We start from the raw sequence: 21,285 nt of genomic DNA on the forward strand, positions 1-21,285 counted from the left end.
GGAATGCAAACCCGTGTCAACAGGAGTGACAGTACGCAACACACACAAGACGCAATATGGCAGAAGCAAATAAAGCCCAAAAATAATAATATTTTCACTCCAGGAGTGGGAGGATGATATTTTTGTATCTATCCCAATTCAAAGTCCTCCCTGTTCCTCATCCCGGCAATGCGAGTGTGGCTTAATTTAGGAGCGGCCAATTTTCAAAACAGTGCACAAACGCTACGAGACGGAAATTCCTCCCCCTAAGTTCTGCCCGACGCTCCCAAAAGGTGCGGGAACCTGAAAACGACAGCTAATGCAACAGAAACTAACTCCATTCCACCCGGCCCAACAACTAGAAGCAAGGCCTGCTACAGTACCAATAAGCATCTTATCGTGTCCAGTCATGTTCTTGCGAAACACTGAAGTCTTTCAAGACAGCGAAGTTGTGAAATGAAGCATTCAATGGAGGCTGCCGACGCGCTTTATTGGGGACAGTAAAAAAATAACAGTAGCAATTTTCAACAGGTTTTTTGATATAATGATAAGACTTCAAGTTAGATACCCGTTATTTAATCCAGCTATAATTTTTGTTTGTTTGAACTTATCATTATAATTTTAGATTGTACAAAATGGTATAAAGAATGCAAACATAAAGATCTGTTCTGTTAAATGAAATTATAGTCTTATTATCAATTCAGTTTAAGAAACTAGTGTTGCTTGCATCCTATTAAAGGCATTTTACCTTTTTATACTCTAATAAAATGCAACAAAAAATAAAGGGGTTTGATATCTATTAATTGTGTCCTGTTGCCAGCAGATCCGTGTAGCTTCAGGATCTTGAGTTGTGTTATTTAGAAGCCTAATTTTACTATTTTGAGCCAACACTTTTTTATATAATGGCAAAGAAAGGGTTCAGAGTCTTTTATTTTTTTCCCTGTGTCATATGTGGCAGCACTGCCACAAGTTCCTCTTCAGAGAGGGTCTTCAGTACAGGTGGCAATATTGTCACCTGCCTGCGCTCATCTCTGAAACCAGACCATGTAAACAGGCTGGTGTTTCTTGCAAAAAATCTTTAAGAGATGACATGAGCAGCCCTACCAGCATTTGCCATGGTGGCCAAAACATTTTTATTTGGTCTTAAATTGTAGTTCAACATTTATTTCCTGTTACTTCTGCACCGTGACGGTTGGCCAGCCTTCAACGTTTAACTGAGTGGAATATGTTGAATATGTTGAAGCAAAATGTTGGCTATGTTAAGGAGTTTTCACTATGTTGTGACATTGCACTGCAACATCTTTGATTTAATTTATTTTGGTCTAATTTATTTTTATTTATCATATTAATATATGTTTAGTATGGTTTTGGAAGTGCGCTCCAACATATTTGTTGATCTTGTTTATTGGTAAAATATTATTTGTTTTAAAGTTCAATAAATGGTCAATGAATAATCGTCAAAATAATCGTGACATAAATTATTGACCCAAATAATCGTGATTATGATTTTTGCCATAATCGCACAGCCCTCCCCTGTCGTCATCCTTTGTTTTTGTCCTGCCAAATAACTGTTAGCCAGCATCACAGGGGACTGGCACTGAGAAAAGACAGTGGGAAAGTGGAGATGACAAAGTTCACTCAGAGTGACAGCTAATGCCTTTTGAAAAAGTGACCGTGCACGCAGCCATTGAAGGGAGCTAGGGGATTGGCAGAAAGAAGTTCAGCAATCTCATCTCAGTTTACCATCGCTCCCCCTGCACTAATCTGACAGCTGCTGTATGCCAGCCTGCCTGGGAACGCCTATTACTTTTAATGCTCTCTCTTCCTCTTTAAATTCACATTTACATTTTTTACAGCATTCCAGTTTTCCCTCTGTTACTGCTTTCTTTCCTTTCCCTTCTCACAAAATATCTCCTCCCTGCCTGACATAGGATCAATGTTGTTTCTTCCACCATCTGTGGCTTTTGGAAAACCAAATGAACTCAAGGGTTAACGATCTCACATCATGCTATGTTAAGGCATATATTATGGGTATCAGATATATACAAATATATAAAAAGCATATCTATGATGTGTTTTGCTCAAAATACTAAACAGATCATGCATTTAGACATCCCGCAAATCTGGATCAGGTCCGTTGTACCCCCGTTTTCAGAGATGTGTGTACAGAGAGAGGGTTTTATTTTCGGACACATTTTGAGTTCCCTGACACACCGGGGACTCATATCTATGTATAAAAGACATCAACAAGTGCATTTTGCATGATAGGACACCTTTAATGCCAGTTGACTAGAGGTCAACATAAATACAATTATCAATAATGTATGCCTGGCTGGGTGAGGTTTTAGTCTTTGTTTCCTGAAAGAAACAAGTATACAGGGAAAAACAAGCCTGAAAGCGTTTCGACTAACATCTGTAGAGCTCAACTGCCTCTGTGAATTAGAGTGTATGGTCCATGGCAATCATGCTGGAGCAAGATAATTAACGATTAGATTACTCAGAATGGTCTTAGTAGGCCAAATTGTATGACATCACCAAGCATTCTGAGTAGCCTTGCATTATGTCAATCACGGCAGCGACAAACACAGCTCATTAAACTGATTGAAAGGTTACCTAAGCTAAATGGTTTGAGTGTACCACCACTCATTGATCAACTCATTGACTGATTGATTTAAGGAAGTGGTGCCACTGTTTTCAATCTGAAAATGCTGATGCAGCGCATTCACTACCTCATGGCATGTAATATTGATTTATTCTTTTTTGCCACTAATGGAAAGCATTGAATGTAAGCAACTTGAATGTACAACCACTCACATACTGTATGTAGAAGAAGCTTGCATTTCAGCTACTTTTCCCCATCTTAGCTATCCAATGAGGGACTGCTAACAAGATGATGCCTATTAGATCTTGGGATGGTGGAAGTCTTTAACTCTGACGTGTCATCAACATGCTGCCTTAATAACAACTCGGCAATTGGAATGTTCCCATCCGCCTCTCGAATAGTTGTCTAATTGAGGACAAGGGACCGATGATTAATTATCCCATCCCTGTGCACTGTTTACCAAGATGATCACTGCTGATTAAAATTGAACTGCCACTCATATTCAATCTTGGTGTCAAGCATTAAGCAGATGTGGTGATATCAGCTATTTTGTAACTCACTTTTCCATCCTTGTAAAAGACTTCAGTAATTCTAGCGCAACACTAATATCACGAGGAATTAATAGAAAACTGCAAGGAAGTTGAGCTAAGAGATATGCTGAATTCCTTAAAGCCCCTGTCACACTGTCCCGAAATTGACACCAGATGGACACACGATAAAGGAAATGTTCAAATTCGGCTCTGATCGTAACAACATCGGGCCCTTCGTGAGGGCTAGGGTTAGGGTTAAGTCATCGTATGACCGCCGGTGGAGTTTCTCAGGCTCCGGCAGCAACTTCGTGAGCGGTGGCAAAATCTGTGGCATGTCAACAAATTGCCGAAGGACCTTGCGAAGGTTCATTTTTAGTGTTGAATTTGTGTGTCTATTTTGCCCTTCATAAGACACTCGTGAGGGCATCTTGTAAAATCGTGTCATCTTCGTCTTTACTTCGTGTGATCATCGGTGCCATCGGGCATTTTTCGCCTCACGAAGACAATACGAAGGAAACAAGAATCTGCCCGATTGTCTGAGGAAAGCAACACGACTATGTGAAGCCCTCGCAATGCCGTCGTATAGCCATCATATTATAGTACGATGACATCGTGATTGCATTTATTTCCAAACCAAATCATGTAAACATATTATGTAAATAACCCAATTTGTGTTCTGTGGAACTGAAAGGGATATTAGCATTGTTTGTGTTAGCTTTCGTTGGGCAGTTGTATGTCTTTATGTATTTGGTTAACTTCCTGTTTTATTTAATGGGCTTTTATTTTGAAGGCGAGTTTACGCTGTTGACAGGAGGGGAGTTGTTGTTGCTATGGAAAACAACAATGACGGANTGGGAGCTTCCTCAAACAGCCATCTCTTTCCCGACAATCCCCTCTGTGCACGAACCCTTACATATGGTAATTAAACATTAAAACACCTGCGGCTTATAGTCCAGTGCGGCTTATATATGTACACATCATTCAATTTAGCTGCTGCGGCTTATATTCAGGTGCGCCTTATAGTCCGAAAATTACGGTACTTGAATACCATATTATTTTTTACATCCTGCTATACACATTTGAATCCTTATTGATCTAGTTTATATTGTTTGTAGCACTTTAAACCTCTGTTATTCATAAAAACGTGCTTTTTGCTTTCATTAAATCAGAACTATTGCTCCTTTTTCTAATTTCTCTTCCCTCTGGTTCCAGGCTGGCAGTCCTTTCAGGGAGCCTCTGATCAAGTTCCTGACGCGTCACCCATCTCAGACGGTGGAGCTGTTCATGATGGAGGCTACGCTCAACGACCCCCAGTGGAGCCGCATGTTCATGGTCAGACGCCGGCAGCTTTTATTCGCAGTCTCTTAACACTTTTATTGACACGTTTTCCAGGCTCAGTGGCTGTTAACATCAAAATATGACGATTCATTTACTGAAAAACTATTAATCCAAGGCAGTAAACTATTTACACTGTATGTTGTATATTTTATCTTTACAATATGTGTATCTATTCTTGTACAGAGTTTCCTGATCATGGTCAGACACCGGCAGCTTTTATTCGCAGTCTCTTAACGCTTTTATTCAGTCACATTTGCCATTGAAACTGCATTTAGCTGCTTTTGTAATGGCTATAATCAGGGATATATTGGCCTTTTGAGGCACTGTTGTACTGTTAACACCAAAATGAGACGAATAGTAACAGTTCTTAATGTTCTGTATCATCTTTCTTAAAACAGGATTTTACAGCTGTTGCCCCAATGCCATAAAGATGGTTCTCTCTGCCACCCATTACTACATCTGTTTTTGTGTCATATTTACAGTATGTGTTTGTTTTGATATACAGAGTTTCCTGAAACACAAAGATGCCAAGCCTCTGAGAGACGTGCTGGCTTCTAATCCGAACCGCTTCGTCCCCCTGCTGGTTCCCGCTGGCACTGCAGCCACGGTTCGACCCGGATCGCCCTCCACCACCACAGCCAGACTGGACCTGCAGTTTCAGGCTATCAAGGTAAACAGTTGTATATACACTGCCACAAAGGGCTGGGCCATATGGAGAACATCACATATGACTATTTCTGATCAAATACCTCAATATTTAATCTGCTTAACATAGAAAATAACATCACTTCACTTTAATGCAGCCTTTCAAACCAAAAAACTCCTATGCAGTATTCCAATATTCAGACGATAGTTACTCTCATATCACCATATTGATATAATATTGACATATTGCCCATTCCTTGTCAGGTCAGATGTAAATATTTGTAAAGGTTACCCTTAGTCCTACTCTGAACACTGCATAACTCTCAGTAGATCCATCAAATTCACTTTTTTATTCTCCGTCCCCTCCCCACAGATCATCAGCATCATAGTGAAGAACGATGAGGGCTGGCTGGCAGGGCAGCACTCCCTGGTCAGCCAGCTGAGACGAGTGTGGGTCAGCGAGGCCTTCCAGGAAAGACATCGCAAAGACAACATGGCCGCCACCAACTGGAAGGAGCCCAAGCTGCTGGCGTTCTGCCTGCTCAGCTACTGCAAGTATGTACACTCATTCAAATAGTTGGAAAAGCCTAAATGTTGGACAGAATCGATCTGAAAATTGACTTTTGATTTGGAAATCTGGGTTAGGCAGAAACAACAAACCCTCTCTCTTGACTATTATTGCTGATGAGCCTTTGGGCCAACAACTACTTCTACTAAATGAACAATGCTACCCGTGAAACATGATGACTGAAGTACCGTATTTGAGTTATTAGCTTGTGTAAGAACTACAAGCTTTTAAGGCCAGTTTTTTTAACGTTTCTTTTAAGGTTAGTTTCTTACTTTAACTACCGTAATTTCCGGACTATAAGGCGCACCTGAATATAAGCCGCAGCAGCTAAATTGAATGATGTGTACATTATTCAGGTGCGCCTTATAGTCCGGAAATTACGGTAGTTAAAGTAAGAAACTAACCTTAAAAGAANCTTTTTTTATTATTTGTTTTTAAGCCTAAAAGAGACTTGCTGGACTCAGGGAGACTTTTTTCTATTTTAAGGTTGACCAATGTGTTGTATTTAATTTAATACATTATTTTACCAAATGCCCCAGTGGCGGCGGGCGCGAGAGTATTTGTTGGGTAATCTATGGTAGGGCTAAACCCATACAGTTGGTTGGGGGCTTCAAAATCAGGTATTGCAAATGTAAATACCATACAAAGCTATTATCCGCCCCCCTTGACAGTGGAAACGCCACGGCCTGAGGTTTAAGATTATTTTCCCCTTTTCTCAATCCAAAATGGAAAACTGTATGCAAATTAAAACGGGCAACATTTGTTTTGTAGTAAATAAAAAAAGGGATCCACTTTTGAACGTGACGTATTGGATAGCACACGTTTGAAAGAATCCAAAGGGATACTGAATGGCGGTTCTGATTGAATTCCAAACCAGTTAAGCATGACGCAGACCCAAACGTTTCGTTTGCTTCTGATTGGCTGTAGGTCTATTCAAATTGCTTTCGGAGGCATTCTTGATCTCGGACCGCGGGCCGCGCTGATATTATAACGCTTAAGAGAATTTCCACGTATAAAAACTCCCCACACTTACGAGCGGGGATGGGGAACTTGGAATGGTTGGTGGGGGCCACACAATTTATGTACTGGGCCACCAGGGGGCCGCATATTCACTTGGAGACACAATACATGTACAGACACACACACACACACACATACACTTACACACACACAAACACACACACACACACACACACACACACACCACACACACCACACACACACACACACACACACACACACACACACACACACACACACACACACACACACAACACATTCCTTGACTGCTGTATGTAATTATGAAACAAATATACTAAGGTCTTACATCTTCATTGACACTTTTACAATCTTTCAGGGAACATCCTCTTATAAGGTCACTAAACAAATATCAGTTCACAGAAATGTTATTTAATTTTTACAAGTGGCATGTTTGTATTGAACAGGTTATTTAACAGAGGAATACAACTATTTTAAACTATTGGAAAGCACGGAAAATGTGTGTGCATTGAGATGAACAATTAAGATGAGTTAACAATTTTGGATGTCTCACTGTGAAAGGAAACAATTGTACTGCTGTACTTTTGGAGGCAGCACATTTCTTGTGTCTGGTCAGGGGAGAGCTATGGTTTTTGTGGCAGTGAGTAAACTTAAACAATTATTTTTGCATGATATAGGATTGTTTTACTTTGTCAAAGAAAATGAATGGCACAAATTGAAAAGTAATATTCTTGGTAATTTTCTTGTAGTTGGCAGTTTAAAGAATATAGTGGTCACGATGAATGATTTTGATGTATCTTTTACAGCACAAATTAGCCCATTGAAGAGAAAGAGAAACTAAATATATCTGCACCATTGTTGCAGTTACAATAATGCAGATTTAACTTGTGACTAACTGCTAGCTAGCTACCTTTTTGCAAGACAGTGTTGGAGGTCTGTAATAATTGTTCAGAACATGTAAGTGTCTCAGAATGGTTTCAGATCTCAGGTGTATTGGATTTATAAAAAAAAAAACACAGCAGGATTTTGAGAGCATTTCAGTGCCTCAAACCTTATGGCTCAGCTGTGGTGGCTCATGGGTGATGTCATGACTGGACAAGCAACATCTTGAACATAAAACATGCCCAACAGTGCCGAATTAAAAGGTTATATTTTATGTCTATGCTTCATTGTTTTTTTCTCTGAACTCCGGGTCATCTTACTCAGATGTGTGTTATGCTGCTCTATCTCTGTGCACTGACTCTCAGCTCGCATAGGGTACTTAGTGTTAGTGTGCCAGATTGAAGAATGTTGTTTGTTTTGTGACTAAAGGTGTAGGCTATGCGTTTGCGTGTGAGTATGAGCGGATGGGAGTATTCATGGATCCTAACCTGTGGGCAGGGAACATCATCTTCTGTTATGTACAGGGAGGGGATGTCTCAGAGTGCAGGCTGACTTTCACAGAGCTGCTGCCCATTCATATGTGAAGGCTTTATAATTGAATTAGCCGAGGCCTTATGGCCTAATGTTGGAGGGACGCTGAATTCCAACGCAACGCTGCTTTCTCATTATTTTTGAAAGGAGGTCGGGAAGAATTGCATGTGGACGTGTGTGTACTTGTTAAAGATTTGGCAGACATTTGATGACGTGTGGAGTTTTGTAGAAAAAATGTGGCTGTTTGCTTTGAAATCAAGATTCATCCACTCTGGTATATGTGATGGGTCTGGCTAGCTGCTAGATTTAACTCAGTGCTGGATGGAGCGATGATTGCTTCATCATCAGGCCCTTTGAAAATCTTGGAATGTTAACTGCTATCGGACATGTCCATCAATCAGAGCTCTTTGGGCACTTAGGGAGCCTGAAGACTACTGTGGTTTATCCAGTCAAAGAGTAGCTGTGTGTTCAACAAGTAAATGTATTGTTGTTAAAGGACCGTGTGTGCATTTATAATGCATTTCCAATTCTTTTTGCAACTTTGTCACACTCACACATAACCGAGTTTGCTCACAGGTGCTGGCTACAGCTAAAAATGTTGGGGCACAGTCATTTATTTCAATTGGCCTTCTGTCAGTTTAGCATAGTTTAGCATACTAGCCACCTGAGGATTGAGAAACATTTTTATACAGATTTACCATTACTCATAGATATTCAGGCCTGTGTGTGTGTGCTGTATTACTCTCAGATAAAATACCGCAGCATATCCATCTAATTCCCTTACATTTCCATTCAGCTGCATTTTCTGTTCTTTTGGGCATCACCACTCTGCTGCTGGATTTAAAAGGCAATATGTGCATTTGCATGTCATTGCTTTTGCATTTTTTTATTGAGTGATTTTACCAGCTTTCCTCTTTGCATTGGAACCTACCAGCGGGGATCACCCAAAATACGTTTAAGACACATATGTGCTTCAGACAGTGCGGCAGCGTTCACCTTTAATGGCCTATAATTGGATTTGTATAGAGACGGTGGTACTGTGAAGTATGTCGATGTGTATAATGAGGATTAAATCACAGATAGGTCGGGAGCAGTGTTTCCGCCAGACCAGGGCTGAGAGGGCGTCCACCCCGAGAGCGGGGGGGTGTGTGTGACGTCACGTTGTGTCACGTGACTTGAATTTTGAATTGAGCTGTCCCTTTTATAGATAGTATCTCTTTATGTATTAGTGATGGGAATTCCGGCTCTTTTTAGTGAGCCGGATCATTTGGCTCGGCTCACTAAGAAGAGCCGGCTCTTTCGGCTCCTAAACGGCTCTTCATATTACCACAGTTTACCACGGAGCCTCAGTTTCGCCACTGTGAGGCTCCGGCGCTCGCAGTTCATGCATGTGCTCCACTTGCACCCCCCATCAAGGCTCGCCAGCAGTACACTTTCCGTCACAGGAACACTCTTTGCTGGCGGCGAAAATAATCCCACCAGACTCCTTTGCCCCTCCAACAACGGGATGTCCTTGTCCTTTTCGTCATTTCAAGCGATAAAAACTCTTGATCTTCTCTCGAATTATTTATTTTTGTGGACGCCCTCGGCTCGAGTTCAGGGCGTTCCGAGCTGAATAAGGGCGTCCAAGGCGCCCCCCTGGCGGAAAAGCTGGTCGGGAGCATATCCGAGTACAATGTCGAGAGGTATTGCTGTGGTTTGGATTTAAAGCGTGCACACTTGCACTGATGGATACCTTACATTTAAGGCCTCATAGCAGAGCAATGCATGGGTAAGATTTTATTGTAACTCATTTTTCACAAACGGGACATCTTGTGAGTTACATTTTGCAATTAAAATTAAGTAAAAGTTTACTGGAATTGGATAGATTTGCATGTAGGCTAATCTAAGGCCTTGTCTAAAACTGTGTATGATGTGCAAAAGTATGAGTGCATAGAAAAAGATGCGCTTTTAACTTTGTCATCATCACACATATACTAATGTTCATGTAACAACTAACAATATAAACATGCGCAACACACCAATATAAAAAAAGAAGCCCCATATAATTGTTTAGTTTTTAAATGTTAAGTCTGTTAAATGTTGTATTTGGTGAATGAATGCACAAATTGCATGACTTTTAAAGAACAAGGCTTCTCAATTGGAAACCTTGTGGGTCGTATTTGAGGGTTAACATGATAGGAAAGGTTAGGACACAGGGGAGCTGTAGAAATTAAACTTTATTTTAATTTTATTAAACGTAGCAACAGAACTTCCAATATTATTTTTGGCTAGGCATAAGGGAAGAGGAAGTGAACAAGGATGAAAGGGCTTCGACAGAGGCCATTTAAGGTGGAACCTAAATTCACTTCGGTAATTGTAACTTCCACAAAAGCAGTCTATGATGAGTCCTGCAGGACAGATGGATACAGAAAATGGCTATCACTTGATAATACAAATAATATTCATATAAAAAGCTTGTGCTTTACAGTCTCCACTCAGTGTGTTTTAACACTCTTGTTTCAAAGCAAATGGAGCTTGGGTGTTTTTACTCTCTTATGAAGTGGGTTTGTTCAATTTCTGGGGCATCCAGGAGAGGGGCAATAGTCTATCTACTCTGTCTCTACCTCTTTGTCCCTATCTCTGTTGCCAGTGTTCGATTTTTGTTTATCTCTCAGATTCCAGTTCTCCTTAATTCAATGTACTCTTCGTTATTGCCTTACATTTTAAATGAATATTGCTAGAAAATCTTAATACAACTGAATAAAATACAAATAAATTGCTCACATTAACATGTTACATTTGTATGACTTGATATACATATTCACTTATTATAAGTGAATATGTTTGGGATTGTTAAATGAAAAAGGCTTTAATGCTTAGTTTTCATATTAAAGTGACTACTCAGTTTATAGTGTGAATGTGGATAGGGTATTTTTTTGGTAACAAACAAATGAAAAGTATTTTATTAATGTTTGAATAATAAGTCAATATAAACTAGACAAGCAACTAACAAAGCCTGTCTTTCCTCTCTCTGGGAAGCATCACCCACTGTTTGGCACGGTTTGGTTTGGCAAATAACTGATCTGTTTATATAATCTGCAGCAAGTCATTATGGCCGCTTGGACGACATTTCCCTCCCTGTGTGGCGTTCCCGGGGACATTCATCAAATGCCTAATGGCCAAAAAACAGGGTCAAGGCCACACTCCTCGAGACTTGTTGATTTGGCAAATATGTTAACGTTTACAGATAGGAGAAAGATGAAGGCCAATAGAATCCAATAAGTCACTATTTCTGTCCTTGGCATCCCCCTTATACCAACACATTTGCATATCATTGTTGAGATGAGGAGAGCTTCCACAACATTTCCCAACATTTTTTGTTTTGAAATACATACTTTCCCTTCTGTCTTTGACTCTTCTATGAAGTGAATTTACATAATGCTAACATTTGTTGAGAAGTTTAAAGCCCGCGTCACACTGTCCCGAAATTGACACCAGATGGACACACGAATATGGAATTGGGAATTTCGCACGAAGATGGCCCCGAACTTGGTCAACGGCCAAGCAACAGCCGAAGCAAGTACGATGCAGACAGAAGGCCACACGATGGCACCCGAACCGCACACGGAAATATGATCGTAGACGTTACTGATGATTTAGAATGTTTCAGACTCAACTTAAGAGCTTGTGCTTCTTCGGGGNAGGTTGGCTGTGAGCCAGCCGCGAGCATGGTCGCTCGCCGTGCTTGTCGCCACATTTTGATTACGTCATCACAACAACACGTTAGTTTACCATCGTAACCCTGTTCCCTGACATTCGGTGATATTCGAAAGCCGAAAGGGCCTTTTTAACCATTTTCGGCCAATAATTTTCGGCGGCCGAATATTCGGTGCATCCCTAAATATTTGTCTCTATACCGTCCTTTAAAGACATTCACCTGCAATGAAAAGCAATTTCATTCTTTCTCACTTTAATGAAAATGCTGTGTAAATACTGTGCTGAATAAGAGTTGAATTTCACACACTTCTGTCTGCGCACAAGCTTCAATCAAATTAACATTATTGGATTGCCACGTAAAACAGTCTTTTTATAATACAGAGCAAATTGTCTGCAATAAAAAGGGATAAGAAAGCTGGATTATGTTCCATTACGATCTCCCTCAATGAATAATACAATAGGGCTCCTGGGACCAAATGGAGATTGGGCTCATCTATTCATGTCCGTCTTCCATTTGCCCATTTGTGCTCAGGGATGTTCTGAGTGTGTCTCCTGCCTGGTCTGTGATTCAGCCACACAGAGGCAGAGTGAGGCCAGATGTCCTTGTGGTCTCACTGATCCATACATCTGTAGCACGGATGCGTCCGTCCAGGGACGTCTTGGCATTTTACAGCCCACTCCTTCTCCCCAGACATAACAAATGTCACCTTTTCTTCTTGCAGGCTAAAATGGAGCCAATGAATTTTTGTGGTATGGTGACCTTTGAGAAACCATAATATAATGCATTTTATTTTCCTATTGTAGCACTCTGCACTCAAGCTGTCTTTCAGCAGAGCACTAACAGATAAAGAAAAGTTTGCTTTGGACAGATAAGGATTTGCATGAGATAAGTAACTAACAAATGATACAAACGTAGCGAAGACATTGGGATATTTTCCTTCTCTGTCTCTTTTTGTTATCAATGCCCAACTTCCATCAACATGAAAGGCTCCGGTCCTGCTGATCCAACATTTCATTTGGAAGAGATTATGCTTTTAGCAATCAAGCATGGCAATATCAGAAAATCATACAGGGATGTCAGCAAGCAAAGAGAGAAGCTATGAATATCATTGAGGCTTTGTCTGACGTTGCTCTTTCTTCAAAGCAGAGATATAGTTGGCAAGTGTAGTTTGAAATAAAATGAGGTCTCACACGTCAGGCAGTTACTGTCAGTACTCTGAGCTGCAACATGGTGGTGGAAAGGTCCTTTGTCAGACTTTTTTAGGTTTCTAAGCCCAATTGGTTGAAGCAATTCCCCATTCTTGTAATTCTTCAGTTGAAAATAGCGGTGGCATAAAGCAAAAAGAGAGTGAAAGACTTGTAGTGAATGGGAACTGTGGTGCATTCAGGGGCGTGGTAGCAACATGGGAATACTGCCATCACAGGAACGTTTTATAAAAAAAGAATAACCTCCTGAAAACATTTTCTGAATGTTGCTTTGAAAATGTTCTTCATTTGTTATAATGTAACATTGAGGGAAGGTTTTATAAAGAACATCTTTAATGTGTTACCCAAACAACGTCCAAAACACATCCTTAGAATATTGAAGGCAAAAAGTTTGACCTTTAACATATCACATTAAAGGAACGTTTTATAAAAAAAAACTTCTGTCATCTCAGGCCTCAATAACACCCTCAAAACATCCTCTGAATGTTGAAGTTAAAACATTATGTCTTAGTTAGTCCAGCAGGAAGGGCCCTCAGATTTTGAGATACCCCTACCCGAGGTAGAACAAATGACAACAATGATTATCTCAAAATCTGAGGGCCCTTCCTGCTGGACTAACTAAGACATAATGTTTTAACTTCAACATTNAGGTTACAAGCAAATACAGAGTTTAACATTTAAATCAAATGTCTGTTGTTAATTGTTGACATGTTATACTGTAACTGAAATGAAGCAAAACTACTGGAGGTGAGGGTGCAGTGTATTTTTCTTACCCTGTGTGGCTCTGGCCATCACACATTGCTATAATACTGAATATAATTATGTATTGTGCTGATACAAATCTGCAATTAAATAAAACAAGATAAAACGATATGATTTATTTAGTTATTTGTTTTAAAAGATGTGTCCAAATGGTCAAATATACATTTGGGCAAAGTTTCCCATAGTAACTAGTAAATGTAATACTCAATTTAAACACTGACTGACATACCTTAAAAAACAATATAAAACACTACCATTGCCACCTAGCTTGCCTCATTATATTTTCTTAATTTGATATTCTGCCCTGAAAATGTAATTCTGAGAGGTGTCAATACTCTTTGACAGGCGGCCATTACAGCACGCAGCTCAATAGGGCTGTGATTGATGCCCTCCAGATCCATTGATGTGATTTCTCTGTCGACACACTACTCTGACGTGGACACACCTTTAAGGCAGAACAGGCTGATGGCTGGATGAATGGTGTGTACTGTAAAACACTCAAAGACACACCATTGATCCATGTGTCAATAGTGTTTGTGTGGTCAATGTTCCAAATAGTTAGTGATTGACGAGAACTGAGGCGTAAACTAGCCATTAACTCATTTTGCTTTTGTACTCTTAAAGCTCACCTATTATGCAAAATCCTCTTTTTCATGTCTCTACATCAACGTGTGTCCCCTCTGTGTAAAGAGATTCTGAAAGTTTCAGGAAAAAAGATTCTCTCTCTTTTTGTCCTGATCCATTTATATAAAAACCTGTCTGAAAATGAGCTGATCAGATTTTGGCCACTTTATGATGTCACGATTTGTTGGCTTGTGTAACCATTAGCCAATCAGCAACCAAGGAAACCACCCCATCTTATCACCTGAATCTTCTCCTAGTATAATAGGGGACCTTTAACGTGTACATTTTTTAAATATTTGCTGTACTTTTCGACTTATAACTGAAATCTTTGATATCCTGTGATTGAGGCTGAAATTAAGACTTTCACCATGACAATGTGTTGACATGATGGAGGACATGATGAGCGGACCCAGTTGTTCTCCCACTAAGGAAAGATGGAGCAACAGAGCACAGTGAGGCCAGGCTGGGCCTCTAATGAGGAACTTTGTCAGCCCAGTGTCTGACATGATGAGGAGAGGGAATGAAGAGAAAGTGAGAGAGGGAGAGAAATGTAGCTTCAGCTTCAAATGGCCTGGCCCTGACTTAAATGACCCTCTTCTCTGCCCAGATCAAATAGTCCCATTTGTGCAGGTGACATCTTGTTTTCAGCATGAGCGATGGCAGTGCAGCCTAGGGTAACAGGTGAGGGTGCAGCACTAAGGGAATGGCTTGGCTAGTCTTAACTGATCCCACTTGTTATCTGTTGAAAAACACACAACAGTGTTTTCAGTTATTGATTAGGGTCTTGTTTACTCAGGGTGGACATGTAATAGATTTAACTAACTGGCAGTGCTTTCTGGACTGGTAACAACTTTGAATTCAGTTGGCACAAGAAGAGATCCTATAAAGCTGTGGATATTCAGACTATCTAGAAAATCATTCTACTTGAACAGGTCCAACATTACCATACCTTTGAATGCATTTTATATGGTTGAAATACTATGAATCTTTTGAGTACAATATATGTGAATAGAATATAAGAGTGATACTTTGGTCCTATTATTACTTAGTATATTATTTGTTTACTGTTACTTGTATCTTGAGACACATAAAAAGTGTTGTTAATATATTATTATTGGTTATCATTCAGGTACTTTTAAACTGTTAAATAAACCTTAACTCAATATTTCTTCTTCTTTGTAATAGTGTTTATCAATCATTCGTCCCTATATTCATCTTTATGAGGGATATGTTTGTGTGTATCAAACTAAATGCACTGATGAGGAGCATGCCTTATTTGGAAGAAAATGTCTTTTTATGCTGTTTTTCTCCCTTTATGGTGATGAGCTCATGGACCCACTGTTTTGTCTACATAATTGCCCGTGGAAATGTTGGAGGGTGTGGGCAGTCATTAGCAAATAATAGCAGCAGTGCACCTGATGGTTATATCTGAAAGTTTGTGACTCATTAGTAATTGTTCCATTTTGCCAGACAGTGTAGTGTATATAATTAGGTTCACATCTAGCTGAGGATAGGCTCTGCTTCCATCTGTGATATCATTATTTGAGGCAGCTGTGACTGCAGGCCATTATTTGTGTAAAACATATCCTTTATAGACATGTATAAAGGATAACATTGTCGATATGGGACTGTATATCATTATTTATTTAATCGCAATTGATTATATATTTTTTTCTTGAAATCCCTCACTGGTTTATCAGGTTTACACACATTTTCTTCCACCAAACTATTTTTCACATCTCCGAAATATTGACACAGGAAAGTGGAGTATACTTTTCACAGCATTTCCAGGACCTCCCTCTCGCTTCCTCGCCCAGGGTGAAATAGCCTTCTCCAGCCGGAGTGGGGCGTGTCTCTGTGGGCGGCCTCCTCAGTGCGGTGCCGCTGCTGATGCTGCTGTGTCTCTTCCAGTGGATGCAGGTGGAGATGCGTCAAATCCCCCAGAAACACACAGAAGCATCCGCTAAACAGAACCTCCACAATAAAAGCCACCGAATTACATACTAATTTAGGAGTTTTATTCTGAAAACTAATCTGAAGTCGCATGTTCTGCCTTGTTGTTGGTATTTCCAGCGGGGATGCAGGTGGAGCGAGTCGGCCAGGACTCACATCTGTCTTGAAGGAGAGAGGGGGTAAAGAAAACCTTCGTTCTGGTCTCCTCTACGCTCTGGATAAAAAAAGAAAGAAACAAAGAAGCGTGAACTGCTACAGATTTATCCAGGGATCTTTACAAACCTCCCCAAGACTGGAGGATAATTATCTTTGCAGGAATTGCTGCAAAACACAAGTAAGGACTTTTCTCTTATTTTCTGTGACTACATATTTCTGTGTGGGGATTTCTCACTCTATACTAAAGCCGTACACATGATGACAGGTGAAGTCAATGGAAAATGTCTTAGAATTAGACTTATCATATACCAATTATTAACAATTGTTGGCTTTGTTCCGCTGAGAGGAAGCCAGCAGGAAACGATGCGTAATGGGTCAATATTTGGAGGAGATTTGGGAAGCGAGTGGATTCGTGTTCTGCTGTTTGTTTTCTGCGGTTCTGGGAGCAGACACGTTGAATTCGGTGTGATGGACGTCTATGTTTGAAGCCACGCGTGACAGAGTGTGGGAATTCAGGAACAAAAAAAAATCACAGTGATCGCTGAAAGTCAGTTTTCCTGTAAAATGTGGATTTATTTACGCAGACGACTTGACTTGTGAAAGGGTTATTATTCCAGCTTCCGACACTCGGGGTATCGTTTTATTTAAACAGCTCCCGTTTAGATTTGTTTCTGTAAATTGTAGACACACAGTGTAGTCTGTTGATGATACAGTACATGTGGCCTAATTTTCACACACACAGCAAGCTTACTTGCACACGTACTTCTCCTTCACTCCAAATCCCTGAATTAAAATGTTGCTGGATTGTACCCACCAGAGTTGATCATGACTATGGTACTAGGGCGATTGCTTTCGCCCTAGTTTATCATTAATTATTTACAACTAATGTATATTTTAAATGCTATAATAGAAGCTTTTTGACGCGGGGAATTAGGCCACCGGAGGGTATACTTTCTTTACTGGACAACTGCATTATAATTGGGTGGTGGAGGGCAGCTTGTCTGGTCTGACCCTCTCTGGTGTTAATGCTCTCCGATAAGTGTTTATCTCTAAGTTAATGTGAACAGCACGACGTGGTAAAATGCGTACAGTACAGTACGTATATTTGGTGGCTTTATGTTGCGCCGAGTCCTGCTGCAACTGTATGCAGCGAGTCCTGCGCCACCGTGTCGCCAAACGCCCACTGGGGTGCGTAACGGTGTCAATACACAAAATCCCCGAACGAGAGGATATTTAACAAGGACTACAAGCCGGTAGATCTCTGATTATGTGATACCAGTCGGGTTGTGGTTTTAGTTGTGCTAACAATAATTAAACAGAATTGATGTAGGTAAGGTTAGTTCAGCAGCGCAGGGATGGGAGGAGAGGAGGAAAGCAGACACCACATAAGCGTCTGTGGAAACGCTGAGCTACTCTGCCTTTTTATACAGAAGATGTGTTCAGCTTTTCAGAATAAAGACGAGACTGCTCGCTTAATTTTTCCTAAATATTTGCATTTTGATCACTAAAATCACTTATCATTCCTTCTTGATAGACAGTGGCTAGGTGGGACAAATGTCAGTAATTACATTTTTCTTTTTTTATTATTCTTAGATTTTCTTATAGCTAAGTGTGCATTTTGATGAAAATTCTCCCAGCTGCGAGTGACTGCCATGAACTTATTGGTTGAAGAGGAACATATAAAACAGTATGGATTATTTGCTGAAGCACACACTGGAAAAGGTGGTGCTTATTGAGTTTTCTGTCCTCTTAATGCAAATGAAGCCCTGTACTAGAAAACAGGTGAGGTGATTTGACAAATTTCCTTTGACATGCCAGAAATGTGTGGTCTCATAAAGCCTGGGATACTGTTGGAAGACTCCGCTGACACCTGAGCAATGGATCAAAACTACATTTTGTTGCCCTCTTCAGCGGGTCAATTCATAAACATTTATCTGAAGAATTACAGTACCAATATTACTTTTCCTGAGCACATCCGTTGTCATATCCAAATTACCCAAAAAATACCAACTGGCTGTGGAAATACCTAAGTAGCTTCTCCTCTTTATAATAATACAATAGGAGACAGAAAGTGGGTCCATACATGATGCCATTGTTCTCCAAGCTTTCAGTGTACTTCATGAAGGGTGCTTAACATTGTTTTTTTGGGTTGAGATGACTTATAATAATTGCAAATTCTCCTGCAATTTGAATAATTTCTCCAGACCTTTTCACTGTTCGCTAGCAGTGAGTGCAAGAAGTGGATTTGAGGTCCCGTGCTTCTCTTTGTTTTCGCTCATCCCTGTGACATTAGGCTCCTAACAACTTTTCCTGCATACTGAAGCTCCAGCGTTTCAACTCAAATGCCATCATTTTGGTCAACACACAATCAGCATGCCATTTGAACACTGCGGAATAACAACACCTTTTCAAATGCATCATTTGAGGTGTTGTAAATGTTTGTTTTGAATTTCTGTATATTGAATCTGGAGAGGGACTGGATCTAATGATGGAGCTCGATTTATAAGATATTCAGTCTCATGCTGGGTATATTTAGGCCGAGCACAGCCTGTGAAGCAGCTGTCAGATTGCAAGCATCAGTCAGAAACTCTATCCTTTCGCAGGTCAGTGTTTTGAGCAGCTGTCATTTTCCCCTGACAGAGAGCTGAGGCACTGTCTTCTATCTCACCTCTATCAAAACATTGGCCCTCACACCCTCCCCATGCCCCCTCCCGCCCCGTGGCACCCCTCCAGTTTACCGCCACAGAGACCGAGGGATTGAACATTGTAAGAGAAGAGAATCAGAATGGGTAATCTTCCTGTAATCCCTCACAAGGAGGCAAAGAGAGCAATCGGCCTCATTAACTCACTCTTCTGCCGCTTGCCGTCTGGCCCTCATCCATCTTCCCGTCCAGCATTCACCCGCAGAGTGGGAGAGAAGAGAGGTTAAAGGAGCTTAGGGGAGCTATAAGGAAGACAGACACTTTCCCTTGCATAAAAATAGGAAGGAATTTGATATAAAGATTTCTCCCTACTCCTCCTCACTCCTTCTATTTTAGCTGTGGGTGCCATTATAAACAAGACGTGCCCCGCCAGCTCTTTTGTCTTGCCCTTCAATCTCTCTTTTTTTCTTTTGATTAAGCAGTTGCTGAGTAGAGGTAGAACAGCCTATGATGGACAGCTGGATTGAAAGACCACTTTTTGTCTCTGAGTGATTGCATGGAATGATTTGTGAGAGAAAGGAAAGGGGTGGTGGAAAGATAGAGGGAAGGGACACAGTATGGCCCATCGATCTGATCGAGCTACGCCCTTTCCTCCTCGGTGGCCTCACCGGTAGGATATCGTGTCTAGATTGGTACTAATATGAGTCATTCTAGCAGGATATTTATTATTGAGGATGTAAAAGTCAGTACATGTCCTTTCATTGTCGGCGCCAGAGAAAAAGGGCTCAAAATGTATGCGTGATAGCAGCAGTTGGGTTCAAAGCTCTCTGCTCGGCTTTTAACAACTTGCCTTTGGTCTTTCTAATTGAGAAATAGTTGAGAGACTTGAGTGTTGAAAAACCCTGGATTTTTGCCACATACTCTACTGTATTCCGCAAAGATTGGGTCATGAATTCATGAGAGCTCGCACGCACATTTGAACCTTGGATGAGGGCTTTTTTCCTCCCTCAAACAGTTGAAAGTAATGGAATCCCAGCCTCCTTTTTAAAAATCAGAGTAACCCACAAAAAGCAGGCTAATGAATTAATGAAGATGTTCGCCGTAGCCTCCAGTGGTTAGATTTGAAATATTTGCATTTCCATATTTTCAGCTCAGCTTGATATTCCTAAAGAGAATAAGGGAGTATTAATAATGGAGGGATAAAACAGGCATTTTGTAATGTGAGCATCTTATCTCTTTTTTGGCCTCACCTCAAATATCATCTCCCTCGGGTGTCACCCAACTTCGACTTGGGAGGATTTTGGGCTGGAAAGTTTATCAGGACCGGTTTGTGTTTCAAGTGTGAGACATATCTCCTTAGCACCCGCCAGTGAGCTGTTTAACCCACATAACTCCAGCGCAACGGCAGCTGCTGTTTCTCAGGTTTAAAAATATCACCCCAGACTCCCTACCTCCCCACTTGAAAGGGCACGTTCTGGACAAAGCAAACTGATATTAACACTCTGTTGATGATGATGTATCGTGCTCACCTGCAATCTGAAGACCTGAAGTCCTTCCTCTCTAACTTTGTTGGAAAAAGTGGTGTTTTTTAGAGACTCATTTGGCTTTGTGTCATCATCCACAAAGCCAAATCCACTGTTTCCATCTTTGTCTATCCAAAACACGGAGATAACAACAAAGTCGTAAATCGAGGTGGCGCTAATATCCTCCGCAGGTGTCGGAAAGGTGTCGGGGACATCTGCGACGTCTTCTGGAAAGAGTCACGTACTTCCATCACGCCACTGTTGCTCTTTGCCCCATGAGGTATTTAGGAGACAACAAGTATGTGTCCTCTCATAAATATCGACAACCTGAAATGCCCTGCCTCCTCCTATCATTAGAAGAGGCAGCTGCAAGGTCATCCACAGTGCAGAGTCACACATAATATCAGTGCATTAAAACAACCCATAAAAAGGAGACAACTTGCATTTTCTCCAAAAGTATCCATTCTGGCATATGCTAACATGTGGTTAGCTGTGAAATTATTATATTTCAAACTGGAGCACTTTGCATAACATGGAATATGGGACATAAAAAGCCAACATAAGAGTTTTATGCTCATAATTAAAGAGTGGGTGTTGGTTACTAATCCTTATACTGTGGGAAATCACTCATCCAACACTATTTCTA

The 21,285-nt window shown here is 40.7% G+C and overlaps 1 protein-coding gene across 1 annotated transcript; it reads left to right on the forward strand.

Moving 5' to 3' along the window:
• Positions 1 to 3,683: 3,683 nt before the first annotated feature.
• Positions 3,684 to 5,671, forward strand: LOC104966559 (transformation/transcription domain-associated protein-like). Its single transcript, XM_010795743.1, has 4 exons — positions 3,684 to 3,710; positions 4,324 to 4,443; positions 4,955 to 5,119; positions 5,468 to 5,671. Exons 1-4 carry the CDS (start codon positions 3,684 to 3,686, stop codon positions 5,669 to 5,671), a joined length of 516 nt encoding a protein of 171 aa, XP_010794045.1.
• The last annotated feature ends 15,614 nt before the right edge of the window (positions 5,672 to 21,285 follow it).

Source organism: Notothenia coriiceps, unplaced genomic scaffold (assembly GCF_000735185.1).
Source record: "Notothenia coriiceps isolate Sejong01 unplaced genomic scaffold, NC01 NC01_scaffold00037246, whole genome shotgun sequence".
In the NCBI taxonomy this organism is placed as follows: Eukaryota; Metazoa; Chordata; class Actinopteri; order Perciformes; family Nototheniidae; genus Notothenia; species Notothenia coriiceps.

Coding starts and splice junctions, on each gene's coding strand:
- LOC104966559 (XM_010795743.1), top strand. CDS start 3,684: ATGCCGTCGTATAGCCATCATATTATA. Junction 3,711..4,323: donor CGTATAGCCATCATATTATA/GTACGATGACAT, acceptor CTCTGGTTCCAG/GCTGGCAGTCCTTTCAGGGA. Junction 5,120..5,467: donor TGCAGTTTCAGGCTATCAAG/GTAAACAGTTGT, acceptor CCCTCCCCACAG/ATCATCAGCATCATAGTGAA.